The 16,376-nt window shown below is 37.3% G+C and overlaps 1 protein-coding gene across 5 annotated transcripts in view; it reads left to right on the top strand.

Moving 5' to 3' along the window:
- Positions 1-16,376, top strand: part of KAT6B (lysine acetyltransferase 6B) — a 185,944-nt gene that overhangs the window by 138,133 nt on the left and 31,435 nt on the right. For 3 of the 5 annotated variants that reach the window (XM_046653484.1, XM_046653483.1, XM_046653485.1), the window contains exons 8-13: positions 299-1,230; positions 2,215-2,336; positions 3,893-4,008; positions 6,051-6,192; positions 9,724-9,885; positions 13,000-13,093. In XM_046653484.1, coding sequence (XP_046509440.1) covers positions 299-1,230; positions 2,215-2,336; positions 3,893-4,008; positions 6,051-6,192; positions 9,724-9,885; positions 13,000-13,093 — 1,568 coding nt within the window. The remainder of the gene's footprint in view (positions 1-298; positions 1,231-2,214; positions 2,337-3,892; positions 4,009-6,050; positions 6,193-9,723; positions 9,886-12,999; positions 13,094-16,376) is intronic. The other 2 variants (XM_046653487.1, XM_046653488.1) reach the window with 2 other exon arrangements.

Below are 16,376 nucleotides of genomic sequence, written 5' to 3'. Positions count from 1 at the left end.
GGTGTTCTTTTAATCTCTTCCAAAAGTTTCTTACTTATATTGCCCTTGGGTCCACATGGATTTTTCCAGTACCTGTTGGATGGGCCATGGGAGAATCATAACATGCCAGTGTAGTTGCTGCTACCTGCTTCACAGAGAAACATCTCAGTGGAGGCACACACAAAAACAGTTGTTAGGGTTGCAATTCTGTTTCTTAAGTTTAAGCACATTGAATGCATCTAGTTGCTATAAATTTGTTTTAGATACCTTTATAATTCTATTATTAAATGCTGATACTATTCTCTAAATTTTTGCCTAGGTCTGTAACCAGTGATGAAGGATCCATGAATGCATTCACAGGAAGGGGGTCACCTGGTAGGGGTCAAAAGACTAAAGTCTGTACCACACCTTCATCTGGTCATGCTGCATCTGGGAAGGACTCAAGCAGCAGATTGGCTGTTACAGACCCCACTCGGCCTGGTGCCACCACCAAAATCACCACCACCTCCACCTACATTTCTGCCTCTACACTTAAAGTTAACAAGAAAACCAAAGGGCTTATTGATGGCCTTACTAAGTTTTTCACACCATCACCTGATGGTCGCAGATCACGAGGTGAAATAATAGACTTTTCAAAGCACTATCGTCCAAGGAAAAAGGTCTCTCAGAAACAGTCATGCACTTCTCATGTGTTGGCTACAGGTACCACACAAAAGCTAAAACCTCCACCTTCTTCACTTCCACCCCCAACCCCCATCTCTGGTCAGAGCCCCAGTTCACAAAAGTCCAGCACTTCCACTTCTTCTACCTCTCCCCAGAGTTCTTCCAGCCAGTCCAGTGTGCCCTCCTTTAGCAGTCTTACTAATAACAGCCAGCTGAAGGCACTCTTTGATGGACTTTCTCATATCTATACCACTCAGGGACAGTCTCGGAAAAAGGGACACCCAAGTTATGCACCACCCAAACGTATGCGTCGTAAAACTGAATTATCTTCCACGGCAAAATCTAAAGCCCATTTCTTTGGAAAAAGAGATATTAGAAGTAGGTTTATTTCTCACTCCTCCTCCTCTAGCTGGGGGATGGCTAGAGGACGTATTTTTAAAGCAATTGCTCACTTCAAGCGAACAACTTTCCTTAAAAAGCACAGGATGCTAGGCAGATTAAAATATAAAGTGACCCCTCAGATGGGGACCCCCTCACCAGGGAAGGGGAGCTTGACAGACGGAAGGATTAAACCTGATCAGGATGATGGTAAGCAAAAGGTCAAAGCTCCAACCAAACCTGCGTCCCGTCCCTTTTTCCCAACCCCCCCAAAAATAAATAAATCAATTCCTATTTGTCACATAGGTCTTAGCTATTTCTCTTGTTCTCACTTCACTTTCATACAGAAGCAGTGAAACTTTGACCTTTTTCTAATACTGACTAAACCTCTAAAATGTTGTTTTTCCAACTAATACTCTCCCACCTTTTATTATTTATTTCCATTCGTAGTGACACTAGGACCCCCCCAGATGCCTCCATAGCGTTGCTTATGGCTTTGTAGTCCCGCATGAGTAGCCACTGTCATGCTTCTGCCATGTTCTTTCCCATGCCGCCTCTTCATCACGGCACTGTTTGGTTGTGCGCTGTCATGCTTCCACCAGGGGGATCTCAGCTCCTCATTTCCCTCTGCTCCATTGCATTCTCATGACAAAGTTCATCCTGCTTCCTTCTCAACAAAGCCTGATCTGTGATTCTGTGAAGTGTGCTTCTGGATGTGTGTGTGTCCATGTGTGTATTCACCTTAGGGAGAAAACTGATTTCATAATTTCATCTAACAAATTGGCCCGTTAGATTTGCTACCCTTTATAAAACAAAAAACAAAAATGTCTCATTTGGACAAAGTGGTAGATTTTATTATCTCAAAAGTGATAATGGGAATTCTATAACTAGTCATTGATATAACTTCTAATCTTGGTTGAAAAATATGATTTTGCTTTGTATTCTTACTTTCCCTCATTTATTTATTGAAGCTATAAAAAGATGACTGATAATTCAAATAAAAATTTGGGCACAGCAAGGAAAGGGTACTGCTGAATCTATGAGCAGTACTTAGATGTAAAAGCTTAGAAAGGTTAAAAAAAAAAAAAGATCCCTATTTGCCCACTATGCTAATTTGGTATCATTTTGGTAATATATGGTGGTTACTTGTCATTCAAGTCAGTGAATACCCTTTCTGCTGGTTTTAAATGACAGATACTGAAATCAAAATAAGCGTCAAACAAGAAAGTACAGATATAAATGTGGTTGGAAACAAGGATACCGTTACTGAAGAGGATTTGGATGTTTTTAAGCAAGCCCAGGAACTTTCTTGGGAGGTAAGGCCAGGATACCACATTATAGTAACAAGGATAATATGTGACTTCTGTATGTATGACTATTATGAAATTGCTGCTTTGATTTTATAGAGACTCCCCTCCAAATCCTTTGTGGTTCTTTAACTGTTATGATAATTTTTGTTGACTGTACACTCAAAAGCAATGACTCTGTAGAGTTGTCTCCACTCTTAAAAGTTGGAAAGAGCTCAGCTGGTCTCACAAAATAGACCAGAGTAGCAGCAGTTGAGGCAGATTTTGAAAAACACTTCTTGGTGTGGAGGAATAGAAGTCTGAATATTTTTGTTCAGATTTAGAAAATAGCAATTTTAAACCATTAGCAAAAGAAGAACATCGCTTTTAAATTTACCAATACTTTTTCCGACACAGATGGCCAGCCATATGAACAATGTCTCATAATTTTAACTCTTTGGCATTGATGAAGGCAATATTGTGTTGCGTGATCAGTTGTAGTCACTTTTATATTCATTGTCCAGTAATTTCTTTAAATGGTTCCACTTAAAATATTAACTCTGCTTAGCTTATTGTCAGAAAAACATTAAAAGGTAAAGCTATTGGATTTCTCAAAGACAAATTTGTTACGGATTGTGACTTTCTTATGTCAGTAGACCACATTCAGTTTCTATGGCACAATAGTCACAGATGGACTCCTTCCCCCCTCACTGCCGTTTTTTGCGGGCTGGGGGCTGTCCATAGGTTCTTAAGCTTTATTTTTTTAGTAGCAGCCACTTGGGCTAAATACGTCTGATGGTTTCTACTTTAGGGGCTATTGGATATTTCCATTCCTTATTTTGCCCCCTCGGTATGGTTTGTGTTGTTTTTCCTTTTGCTAAGATAAATGTCAAGATTTCCCCCAATCTTTGAGATTTGAAGTCCTTAAATACTCCTGTTTTTTCAGCCTACTTCTGGCATTCATAGATAGACATGATGAACAGCAGGCTATGATCTGAAAGATACTGTTAAATCTCAAGCCCTTTCTTTCCAGCACGGTAACACTGGCTTTTTCATTCACGGACGTTTCTTGTCTGTGTGAGGCACTGTGCTAGACACTGAGAGTACCACAGTGAATCAGGCAGGCAGAGTCTTCACCTCATGTAGCTTCCTGCGTGGGAGTCAGGGGAGGAGGGGGAGATGGATGTGAAACTGCAGACTTCACAATTGATTATTTCATTACAATTGGGGTAAATACTACTTCATGGAGGAACAAGGGACTGTAAGAGTGTATAAAGCCACATCATCTTAGGATTTCCTCGGTTTTAATACATTGCAAGAGATTATTGAATTCAGTTCAATAGATATTCATATATGTTTATATTGTACTCATTTTCTGTCTTGGTGATACTGTTTATTAGAGTATTAGTTTGTTTATATATGAATCTTATACAAAGTTTATTTCACAAGGACCTATATAATGTTTTTTCAACAATATGAAAATTGACGATTAATATTAGTATTCTGGTCATTTCCCTTCTTGAAAGAAGCAAAATCCTCTTCTATTGCTTATATTTTGTTTATTTTCTTTTCTTTCTGTCTGACAGAAAATAGAGTGTGAAAGTGGAGTAGAAGACTGTGGCCGGTACCCTTCTGTAATAGAATTTGGGAAATATGAAATCCAAACCTGGTACTCCTCGCCTTACCCACAGGAATATGCAAGGTAATGGAATAAGCCTGGCAGGTATATCACTTCAATGTCATATATGTGAGGAAGGAAGATTCTTGATTCTAAAGCAGGAATTAGATGACTTTTAAGACATAAATTTTGACAGCTGATTGTAAGTGCTTCCAAAACTATTACTTTTACCAGCACCTTTTTATAGTATTCACTGCTCTGTGTAAACTCCTTACACTCCTTAGGTACACAGGCATTGTAAATTTTGTCTTTTAGCTTCTACACCATGCTTTCTTCCTTTGGTTAATTGGGTAAATGATGTTTGTGTATGAAACTAAATCGGGGGAAAAAGTTAGCCTTTGTAAAATATTGGGTAGTTTCTTCTCATTTGCCTTTTTCATTTTTCTAATTAGGCCTATTAGTTTTCTCTCTAATTTCTGCTATTTTAAGTTTTTTATAGAAATGTAGCAAAAGAAGGAAAAATGGAAGAAAGTAGGTAGGAGTAAGTAGCCTTAAGAGACCCTTCCCCAAATCTTTACTTTTAGAGTTTTAGAGCCATTTGTGACTAACTTGTTAAAAATGAAGACAAAATAATGGTACTAGAGTTTTCTTTTGTCTTGAACTAAGGTAGGTATGAAATTGTCTTGAACTAATATGTCTAAAAATGGGTATGTTGTAAACAGATTTCAGGTGCATCAGGGTTTACTTTATTAATATCTTCTCAAATGTTTTAGCCTACAAAATTTCTGGTAAATCACAAACTTGCTTTTCTTCTAGAATAGATATTGTCCTTTTCTTTACCACATGAATGTCTGGCCAGTCATCTAACTGGAGGAAATAGGGAGGGTGTTCTAGAAGTTAAGTGGCATACTAAGAGTCAGGAGTCTTGGTTTGTCTCCCCAACTTGTATCACTTGGCTTTGTGTTCTTGAACAATTTTTAAAAGATACTTATGAGCTTTAATTTGCATGGGTAGTCATAAGTCATGTGGTCTGAGAGCTTTGAATAAAATTTGCAAGTCCAAGATTTGAAATTACTCTTATCTGAGTCTGTATCTAACTACCCCCAAAACCTTTTTCCCCATTCTTATACCGCAAAGACCTTGAATGTACTTCTAAACATTTCCTTATAAATACTAGAAGTGTCCATTTAAGCATGATAGGGTACAAATAAGAAATGTTACAATTTTTTTTTGATGTTACATATATATATATCCATGTATTTTTTTTTTTTGGTGAGGAGGATTGGTCCTGGGCTAACATCTGTGCCAATCTTCCTCTACTTTTTGTGGGATGCCACCACAGCATGACCTGATGAGCAGTGCCGGGTCTGCCCCCGGGATCCGAACCTACAAACCCTGGGCCGCTGAAGCGGAGAGTGCAAACTTAACCACTACACCACTGGCCTGGCCCCAATGTTACAATTTTTAAGGTGGAAAAAAAAGTCAGCAGAGGAAAGAAAGCTGTCTAATGTTACTCAAAGAGTCAGTAGAATTGGTAAAAACGCATAAGGTCTTTTGATTTTTCTACTTTTATTGCTTTAGATCATATCTAACTATGATAATAACTTTAAAGTAGAAATCTATAAGTAGAAATGGAAACAACTAAATTCTAGGACTTCTCTGCCTTATAAGTACACAGATCATTTTAAAAAATAATGAATTCACTTCTCTCTGAGTAAAAGATTGTTACATTTATACCACTGACCATATATGTAAAACTGTTGAAACTATGACATTAAATCTGAAATTTGAAAAGTATGCATGGTTGCCTGACAGGATGCCATCCTTATTGTTGGTTTTTAGAGTAGTGATTCCAAGTATGAAAACCTTTCTTTCAGTAGGATATTTCTAAGGAAACAAATGATTTGTTCACAGAGTAAAGACAGCAAATATTATTATACTGAAAAATAATGTACGGTTTGTACATACTCTTTATTACTGGCTTTCTTTTTGTTTTTTGAAACTGCTTCGTTCAAATACTATTATACAGCCTTTTTATGATTTAGAGAAAATTGAACAATATTTAATAATTTTGCCTAAACAGTATCATCAATCTCATAGATTCTTTGATTTTAAAATTTTAACAGATTACCAAAGCTTTACCTGTGTGAATTCTGTCTTAAATATATGAAAAGTAAAAATATTTTGTTAAGACACTCAAAGAAATGTGGATGGTTTCATCCTCCAGCAAATGAAATTTACCGGAGGAAAGACCTTTCAGTATTTGAGGTAAGCATGTGTAAATAAAAAAAACTCAACTTTCGAAACCTAGCACTTCTAAGTGTTGGCTATGTACTGATTTGTTTCTAGAAGGTACAAAGTATATTCAGTTTTGGCATTGAAATTCAGACCACTCTTTAAAATATCCCTATGTTTTGGAATGTTTATCTAACCATATTAAGCAACCATTTAGGTTGATGATAAATTCCTTCTTCATCACATTAACTTATTTTGTCTTCCCCTAAATCCGTGTCTGCACCAGATATATTCACCAGTGAATTTATGATCTCCTCAGTGCTTTGTAAACTCTACTTTCCTTGGCAGGAGAAATTAGCTTTTTTCAGCAGCTCCAGCCAATGTCTGGCAGGTGTTCACTCTTCCAGGGGATTGAGCAGCTGTACATATCTCCTCAATACACAGCCACCTGTGTTTCCACCCATTTCTTGGCAGGGTGGATAATCCTTTGGGTGAGACCCCAGCAGATGTTGGGACTCCCCCCAATCTGGGTGGATGGCCACCCCTGGAGAACTCTGCTGTTCACAGGAACCCCTTGTGGCCATGTGTCTGTCATTGTGGGTTCTTAAAGACATTTTGTGTTTTCAAAATTGATTTAGTAGCAGAAAGTCTTTGCCTCTCTGTCATTTCATTGTTTAATCATGTTTTATTGTCAGTTTCAGGGATCCAGTTTAGCTGAGTCAGTTGTACTGTGAGGAGACCATGCCTTTCTTTCATGTTATTGCCTATTCATGGGACTTCTTAATTCTCTCCTTTATTTTCTTCACTCCAGTTGAGCACGTCTATTTCCCTGACTTATTTTCTTCTCTGGTACCCATTTTGGTGAATTGTTTTCATTCCTGGGTGCTCAGAACAAGCCTTCCTTGCACAGCAGACATATCTCCTTTCTCTGAAATACAGTTTTACCTTAGGATTCTTTTTCTGAGTTGTTTAGACTGAAATGTATTGTTCTGCCCCACATTTCTCTTTAGTTCTGGTCTGTGATGTCTTGCATTATATTTAATATAGGAGGGTCATTCCATAGGTTATGGACCAGGTTCCCTCTGTCAGATAAGCTTAGGCCCACTACTTTTTCTCAAAACTGATCAGAGAACACAGGTAACTTCAGCTGTCTTATGATTTTTTTTTTTTTTATGAATGTTATGATAGATTACAACCTTGTGAGATTTCAGTTGTACATTATTGTTAGTCATGTTGTGGGTACACCACTTCCCCCTTTGTGCCCTCCCCCCATCCCCCCTTTTCCCTGGTAACCACCGATCAGATCTCCTTGTCAATATATTAACTTCCACCTATGAGTGGAGTCATATAGAGTTCGTCTTTCTCTGACTGGCTTATTTCGCTTAACATAATACCCTCGAGGTCCATCCACGTTGCTGTGAATGGGCCAATTTTGTCCTTTTTTATGGCTGAGTAGTATTCCATTGTGTCTTATGATTTTTTTAAGGCCCCTCTTACTAGTTATATCAGGCTCTTTTGGCAAGCTTGAAGGAAGGAAGGGATTGTTGTAGGAAGATTTGTTTATATGTTACTTCTTAGTAGATGGTAGGGATAGGGTTTCTGAACCTGGGCTCTATTCACATTTCAGACTGGATAATTGTTTGGTTTAGGGGGCATCCTGTGCATTGTAGGATTTTTAGCGGCATCCCTGGCCACTGTGCACTAAATGCCAGTGGCACCACATCCCCTCTGGATGGAACAACCAAAACTGTCCCCTGGGGGGCAGAATTACCCCCAATGAGGACCACTGGGCTAGAGGGAAAGCCAAATGCAACTTGCATGTCCTTCCTGTTGCTAGTTTTGGGATGCTATCCAGCTCCAACCAGTTGAGACAACAGACTTGTTCTCAGTTGAGGCTTAACTAATGTCACAAGTTCAACTTTCCTATTGGTTCCTTCCTTGTTGCCTTGGATCCTTTCTTCTAACCAAAATAAAATAAAAATCATTCTCTCATTGTTTCCCAAAAGGCAAAACACTTTGTTGACTTTAAATAATTGTTAAATAAATCAGCATGAATGTATCTGCCTGTGGGGTTGAAGCTCTCATAAATCCAGGGATAGTCTCCTCCAGGAGTAAGAGAATCAATCTTGTTAGGCTGATAAGAATGGCTGATAAGAATGGTCTGCTGTTTCAGGGCAGGTGCTTTTGGACCATACAGAGATGAGAGGGAAATATCAGGAGTATATTTGTAAAATTTATTCATAAAAATAATTGAAGTAGTTGGATTGGATAAGTGTCAAGGTCACTCTTTTAGAATCTGACTTAATACGTAGAGTATGCAGCACGTGGGATACTTTGCTCTTAGCTGTCTCCTAAGTAACTTATGAAATAAATGAAGAATAGTCACGGATTGCTACTTTCCTATCTTCTCTTTATCTGTCCCTCTTGAAATCAGGCCATATTAGACCTGTCACAATTAATAAGAATTTTGCTTCAACGTTGTCCTCTCTGTTTTTCTGGTTCACAGATGGATACATCTTCATCTTTCCTTTTTGTAACATACTACCATTTCCGAAAGGACCATACTCCCAAATACTTAGAAACTTCCTTTAATTAAAGAGAGAATTGTATCCTCTGTGCCCGTTGCCCATATTTGATTATGTTGCTATGTGTGGGACCTAGGTTTCATCCAAGGGAAATAGTTATATGAAGTCTAAAAATAATTTGTGCAATATGAGAACCTGTATGGTCCACAGGAGACTTGAGAACGGTCAAGTTCATTGTTAAAGAGCTCTGGTTAGCAAATATCCATTTCCCCTAAGAAAAGTGCTAGGAAAATTCTTCTTGAATCTGCTGTGCTTTCTGTTTTCAACAAGTAACTACATTTGATCAAAGAAATTGCCATCTGTGCCTAGCCTCCTGTCTATAATCATCAGTATCACAGCTTGATTTTTTTATTTTGAAGAGAAGTAAACGGTAATTATGGTACTTATTGTAGGTTGAAATTCATCTCACTTTCTCTATAAGTATTCCCAACGTAGAAATTTTATCTTTTCCAATTATATTTAAAGATGCTTGGCATAAAATAAAAATGGAAACCTCTTTTGCTAATCTACACTTCTGTGGAATCAGAATAATACAGTTCATTTATTTTATTTTTAAGGGAAGCCCTTTTAAAAGCAGCATAAAGTTTAACTTTCTTGAGCAGTATTTTAATGTGTTTACATTTCTTTAATTCAGATTTACTTGATTCAAATAGAGAGGGCATGCCTGATCATTTTTTACTCATAATAAATTGCAAATAAAAACTACTTCTCTGTTAGTGGTTTGGCCTTTCTTTTCTTCCTAAATTTCTCTTTAAGCTACCTTAAATTTACTCTAATTTAGAGAAAAGGTGGACTTCTGATTTGCCAAGTGACAGCTGTTTACTGGTTAACTTTATACTTGTTTAATGGAGTGTTTTAATCTATCAGTTTGGGTTTTAGAAATAGAATTATATACTTTACAAAATACCATATAAAAGAAACAATTTTATATTGAGTGATATTTTTATGTTAAATAATGTTGTCTGTTTCTCTTTGCTAGGTTGATGGGAATATGAGCAAAATTTATTGCCAAAACCTTTGCTTGTTAGCCAAGCTCTTCCTGGACCACAAAACGTTGTATTATGATGTCGAGCCCTTCCTTTTTTATGTCCTTACAAAAAATGATGAAAAGGGCTGTCATCTGGTTGGATACTTCTCTAAGGTAAAACAAGAGCCAGTATGACCTTAATTTTCTTTTTAAAATGTTTTTGGTAGAGCCCAATTCTTTGAACAGGGCTTTTTTATGACTCTAATTTGAATAAGTGACACATATTTCTGAAAAGCTCACATTCTTGTTTAGAGCTCATTTAAAACAAAAACAATAAACATCGTGCCTAGGAAGTGTGTAAAGGACCTCAGCACTGCTTGCTATCTTGACTGTCAGTGCCTACCTAACCTTATAATTGCTGTCTGGCAGACCACCCAGCATCTTTGATTTTCTAAATGTTAAGCTTATTTCCCCTTTCCCCCTAAATGGTGTCAACCAGAAGGTTTCAGTGTAATGTAGCATTTAAGAGATAATTCTCATTTCTCCTCGTTGCATTCCTTCTCTGGTCATCAGTATTTCAGTGAGTTGGAATGTTGGCATTTGGACAGTCAAGCTGGTATAATGACTACTTTTACTCTTTCGTCTCCTATTCTCTGTGCTATTGTTTTAAGATCTAAAGCAGCCTCACCTTTAGAAAGCCAAAGTATCTCCAGCTGTTGACATAGGGAAGCAAGCCCTTGACATATTGAGTGGATATAGTTTGTCTTTTTCACTGGTTTAGAGAGATTTCTCTCACATTCTTCTGTTCAAAGGCTTCTGAGAAACAATAACTCATATGCAATAAAGGAAAGCTGGGTTTGGAGATATTTACCAGGTAATGACCTTCACTTTTCTTAGGCACCTAGGAAATAGTTCATTGTGCTAAGATGGTAACTAAGACTTCCAGGCAGAAGGTAAATGATCCGAACTCTATATTTTATTTATTTTATGGTATATTTTTACATAGTAGGTGATCAGATAAGTGAATTTTAATGAACCTACTCTTGCATAATGTAAATGGAATGCCTTATAGAAGTGTTATTTTCATGGAAGATCAAAAGATATAAATGAAAGTCCTTTGCAAACTGTTAATTGTTCTAAATTTAAGAATCAACTGAGGGACCAACTGTAGAGAAAAATACCAATAAGTGACAGAACTCATGTGTAACAGCCTCAATGTTTTAATCCACATATTTGGTAAAGCTTTAAAACGAAAAAGAAGAAAGTTAATTTGCACTTTACAGATTCAAAAGATGACAGAGAATTAACACAAAATAAAACAATAAAAAGGAAATCTATTTATATGATTTTATTTATAAAACATCCTACCTTTCATATAGGTGTTTAAAGATCTTTTTCTCCAAAGAGTTAAAAAGCATAGTGGTCACAGTTGTCTTCCTGTTAGAAAATGGTGTTTCTTTAAATGTGTCTGAGTTTAAACATAAATCCTTAGTGGTACCTGCTGTCCTTGTCCTGCCTTCTCAAGCTGGCCTCTGGGTCTACAGTTAATGGTGATTCTTGTGGTTCGAGTCTCTTCCTCCGGGGGGCCCAACGTTTTACTTAGAACAAGCTAAACTTTTCTCATTTTTTCAGCTTCTTTTATAATATGGCAGCACCTACTGTCATTTCTTACCATACGCAGAATACTAATATTCTTTGACAGGGTAATAAAACAAAAATTAATCTAAAAAATAAACATCTTAAAAGACTAGCAAATTAAACCATATTCTAATATGTCATTTGGAGTGTGAAGGACTATGGCCCTTTGGGGTTATACTTAAACCGAATTCTAGAGGTTATAGCCAGAGGATGGCCAAGGTGACCTAGAGAAGTTCACTGTAAATCATTGCATACATGTGACTTTCCAAGCACATAATGGATGTCTCTAAATGGGAAGGACAGAAGGAGCAGTTATTTTATCCATAGTTTAAAATTTAGCTGTAGTAACGTGTTAAAGGGGGTTGGGGGGAGGACCACTATTGGGTTATTTGTTTTAAATCTCCTAAAATTAGGAATAGTTTGGGACAAAGAAAAGAATGCCATCAAGGTTGAATCCTTTTAATCCAGAGTGCATCTCTTTTTAGACAGAGTGACCCATTTCTCTAACTTTGCAAAATAGACTGATTTTTTGAACCTTTGCTTTTCATTTGTTTATCTAGTGATGGACAATCCAGTTTCTTAAGAAAACTGACACATTATTTCTTCCTCTTCATTTCTCAGAGACTCCACAGACAGCTACAAATGTGGAAAGGTTGGGAGCACATCTTTTTCACAAAGAAATCTTTAATTCTGCCCTGTAGGGTTTTTCCCGCAACCATTTCCTGTGATCTTTCAAATAGGTTCATTAAAGATCTGGGTGTTCTGAAGTGATTCTTTGATGTGGTTAGTACTGTTTGTGGTCAGTCTTATTTGTGGTTTATACTTGGCCAGAGCACTCACAACCTTGAAAGCCTTTTCCAGATTTCCTCTGTGTAGGTTTTAGCGGCTTCTGTGTACTCTGAATAAAATATTGCTGCTCTGATGCCACATGCCATGAAAATTTCATATTTTTCCTTAACTATAAGAACTGTTTCCCACCGTATTCTTTCCAATCTTCCTCTTGGTTTCAGACTGTTGGTAATATTTTGGCCTCACTTTTGTTTGGAGGCTTTGGGGTTTCTTGTTGCTGTTGTCTTTTTTGTTTTCCTGGTTTGAAATGCAGGCTAATTGTTTCTCTAGCTTTCTACTATGACTTTTTATTCATAGACGAAATATATTTGTGCAAATCTATCCACACATAGACTATTTTAGTTTCACTGGGGCATTTGATCAAAGGCAGAAGACAGATTGCTGTTGCAGAGTTGTAAGTTATTTAACAAGATAGCAGGCTAAGTCCTAACTTACCCACTGGGTGAGTCTCTGGCTGGTTTTTTTCCCCGTCTCCCAAGTTGTCTGGGCAAGGAAAGCATTTGTTCTATACTGTTTGTGTTCTGTTTCATTTGAAAAGCTCATATTTCCTTGGATTCTTTATTCATATTTTATGGTGTTGACTTTCAAGAATAAAGACGTAATTGAGAGACATGCCTGGAGTTCATGGTTTCTCATTAGCTGATAGTTGGATTGATTAACACAGTAGGATTATTCTGCTTGATCCTGACCTAACACATTGGCTCACCTTAGTGGACTATTGTACAAGGACAGTGGCAGGTGCAGGGAAGTGCCCACTTCAGCAGAGCTCTGACATACTTGATCTGTTTCTCCTTCCCTCAGGAAAAGCTTTGCCAGCAGAAGTATAATGTCTCCTGCATAATGATCATGCCCCAGCACCAAAGGCAAGGATTTGGACGGTTTCTCATTGATTTCAGTAAGTGAAGTGCTTTATTTACTTTCATGATCCAGGAAGCTGATGGCTGTTAAAGGAAAGAATAACACACAAAACTTTATTTAATCTACTTTGTTGTTTTTATCAATAGATAATGGATTTTCTATTTATATTTACATAGGTTGGAAAATCTTCCTCAAGTGAAAAATTTACTGCTGCTCACTTATTGTACTCTAGGAAATTGAGACTAGTTCTCTGTGCAGTGTCACCAGCTCACAAAGCCATTACCCTGAATGAACCGGCAGAATTACATTCCATTCTGTGGTGCTCATGCTCATTAGCACCAAAAGAGGCAATTATTTGCAATTAAAGCTAAAGGAAGTGTTATTTAAAAGGATTTTCAGCTTCCTAAAATTTTGCCTATAATCTTGTACAGTACAGAGCAGGAAAGGGATGTTTCTATTTAGAAAAACAATGCTTTCGATAGCCTATCCTTTGAGCCTCTCTAGTAGAAATAACTATCTTGTTTAGTTAATTTCCCTTGTCTATTATGGAAATTATTACAATGTTTGTATCTAGAGGTTGCCCAAGAAGTATTTTTGTTACACATTTGTATTTTCTGAGTCTCCTCAATTAAAATCAGAATAACATATAAAAGTATGCACGGGATAATGTAAAAAAAATTGGTAATTTTTTTCTCCTTGTTTATATTCAATTGGATGTATAAATGTAGTATTAAGGCTACATTTTGAGAATTGATTCAAAATACCCAAATAACACGAAGGTCAGGTATTCGATGATAATAGTCATTTCTGAGCACGTGAAAATCTGTCACTTGGGACTCTATACTTCTTCATTACCAGATTGTAATTTGTCTGATTTTAAACTCGAAGAAGGAAAATTTGGGAAATCATGTAATTTTCATAAGGCACATCAAATGCAAAAACCACAATGCAAATGTGCTCAAGGAAAATCATGAAGAAATATGTTGTGTCTAAATATGTATTATTATATATTAAAATATTAAAGTCTGGGTGTAAAATAACTGTTTAGCAGTTTTGGACTGATTTGTATAATTTGTTGACATTGACTTTGAAAGATATTCTTTTTTGAAGTATTTTTTAAAATTATTTTTGTATTTCAGGTAACATTTTGGTTATTAAAATAAATATTACCCTAGTCTTATTTATTCTTTTCTGATCTAGTTATCCCATGGAGGGCCATCTTACCAGGAGTTCACCATTTTTATTTTGCAGAGTCCTAGTTGTGATCAGTTCTAAGGGCAAATCCAATTGTCTTGTTATGGAGGTTTTTTTGGCCACCATTCATAAGTTGTTCATAAATATATTGTAATTTCTGATATACATAGCAGTGATTCAGGCCTTAAACTTTTTTCTTGTGTGAGGAAGACTGGCCCTGAGCTAACATCTATTGCCAATCTTCCTCTGTTTTATGTGGTATGCTGCCACAGCATGGCTTCATGAGCAGTGTTAGGTCTGTGCCCGGGATCCGAACCTGTGAACCCCGGCCCTCAAAGGAGAATGCGCAAACTTAACCACTATGCCACGAGCTGGCCCCAGGCCTTAAACTTCGTATGGTATCTGCATACCTACAAAATAAGGCAAACTCTTTAGCTCAATATTCAAGATCTTCCAACACCTAGTTCCAGCCTATCTTTTAGGCTTTTTCATCAACTAATCTTTTTATTCAAATATTCTGAGCATATTTTCATACTTCCATTCTTTGTCTATGTAGTCCCTTCCCTAAAATGACCACTTCCTCCTTCCCAGGCCTCTGTCTGTTCAAAATCCTACCCATTGTTAAGAGCCAGCTCAACATCCTCTTCTTTTTTATTCTGCCTCCTGGAGTTTCATCTCATTCTCTTCTTGGCTCTTTATCTCTGTAGCATAGCACTTAGACTCAATTCGCCCTTTTGCAGTAGTTATTGATATAACTGTCATACTTCCAACGTGCTGTACAGTCCTTGAATACCTTCTTCTTTGTGTTCAGTAGGATAGTGCTCAATAATCTGCATTAGATATATTTTGTTGACTTGAATTGAATCTCCAAAGTGATTTGGTCACTGCCCACAATAAAATTAAAAAGGGACTGGTACGTACCAGGTAAAAATGCAAGTCTCTAAATATAGTATCATCTTGTTTGTACTGCATGATCTGGTACTGAGATCTTCTACATAAGAGAACAACCCAGGAACAAAGATATTCCCTTCAAATGCTAAATCTTCATGTTAACCATTTTAGTGAAAACTGTATTAGAGTCTACCTTGTATTTTTAAACATGAACTGTGGAACACAATGGAACCTTTCTGGATGGCTCAGGGCCCTCATGGTGAGTGCCGTCCATTGGGGTGTGTCCGGGCAATGCGGTGCTGAGGGTGTAAATTTAGTTTTTCTCTTTCCTCTACCCTTGGCCTTGCCCCTACACTGGAGTGGGTTAAGGAGTGTGGTGGAATGATTTGAATAAAGTTGAAATGGGATTGGTGTTATTTCTTCAGAGAAGAGGAGATTAGGGGAAGAATCTTATAACACTCAAAGAAAATGGGAACTGGTGTAAACCCAATAGAAATTAAATTTAAAACCCCAAAAATTCCTTGGCTGCAAAGGTTTTAAAGGAGATGGAGTAGGCTGCTGAAAATATTGATAGCATCTCCTTCTTTGGAGTTACTTAAAGTAATAGTAGATAATATCATTCTAGAATGATTCAGGTCCAATCTCTTGTAGAAGAGGAGATAAACCCCGTGACCTCTCATAAGCCTTGTCAGCCTCAGAATTCAGGGCAAAACAGATAACCAGAGTTATGGGTTTTCTAAAATCTGATCTGTTTTGTTTTGTTTTGTTTTTTAAAAATCATCTTTATTTTTTTTTTCTGCTTTTTCTCCCCACATCCCCCAGGACATAGTTGTATATTTTAGCTGTGAGTCCTTCCAGTTGTGGCACATGGGACGCCACCTCAGCATGGCCTGATGAGCGGTGCCATGTCCGTGCCCAGGATTCAAACCAGTGAAACCCTGGGGGGCCGACGTGAGCGCGCAAACTTAACTACTCGGCCACAGGGCTGGCCCCTGCTCTGTTTTTTTTAAGGGACCTCTTAATGGTTAGATTTATTTTCTTTTTATTTTTTACATGAGGCTGAGGGTCTTTTGGTCAGGGGATGTATTTTCAGTAATTCAAATAAAGTTGAAAGGCCGGAAAATCTTCATTTTGTCTATAATAACTGCTAGTTTAGGAAGCTGAAACAGGATACCAGCAGGAGGATGGCCATAGATGCCCAGCTGCCCGCTTGCACGCTGGTTCTAGACATGGGT

Source organism: Equus quagga, chromosome 2, assembly GCF_021613505.1.
Source record: "Equus quagga isolate Etosha38 chromosome 2, UCLA_HA_Equagga_1.0, whole genome shotgun sequence".
Lineage (NCBI taxonomy): Eukaryota > Metazoa > Chordata > Mammalia > Perissodactyla > Equidae > Equus > Equus quagga.
The sequence above is the reverse complement of the archived record's forward strand: the minus strand, read 5'-3'. Positions and strand labels throughout refer to the sequence as shown.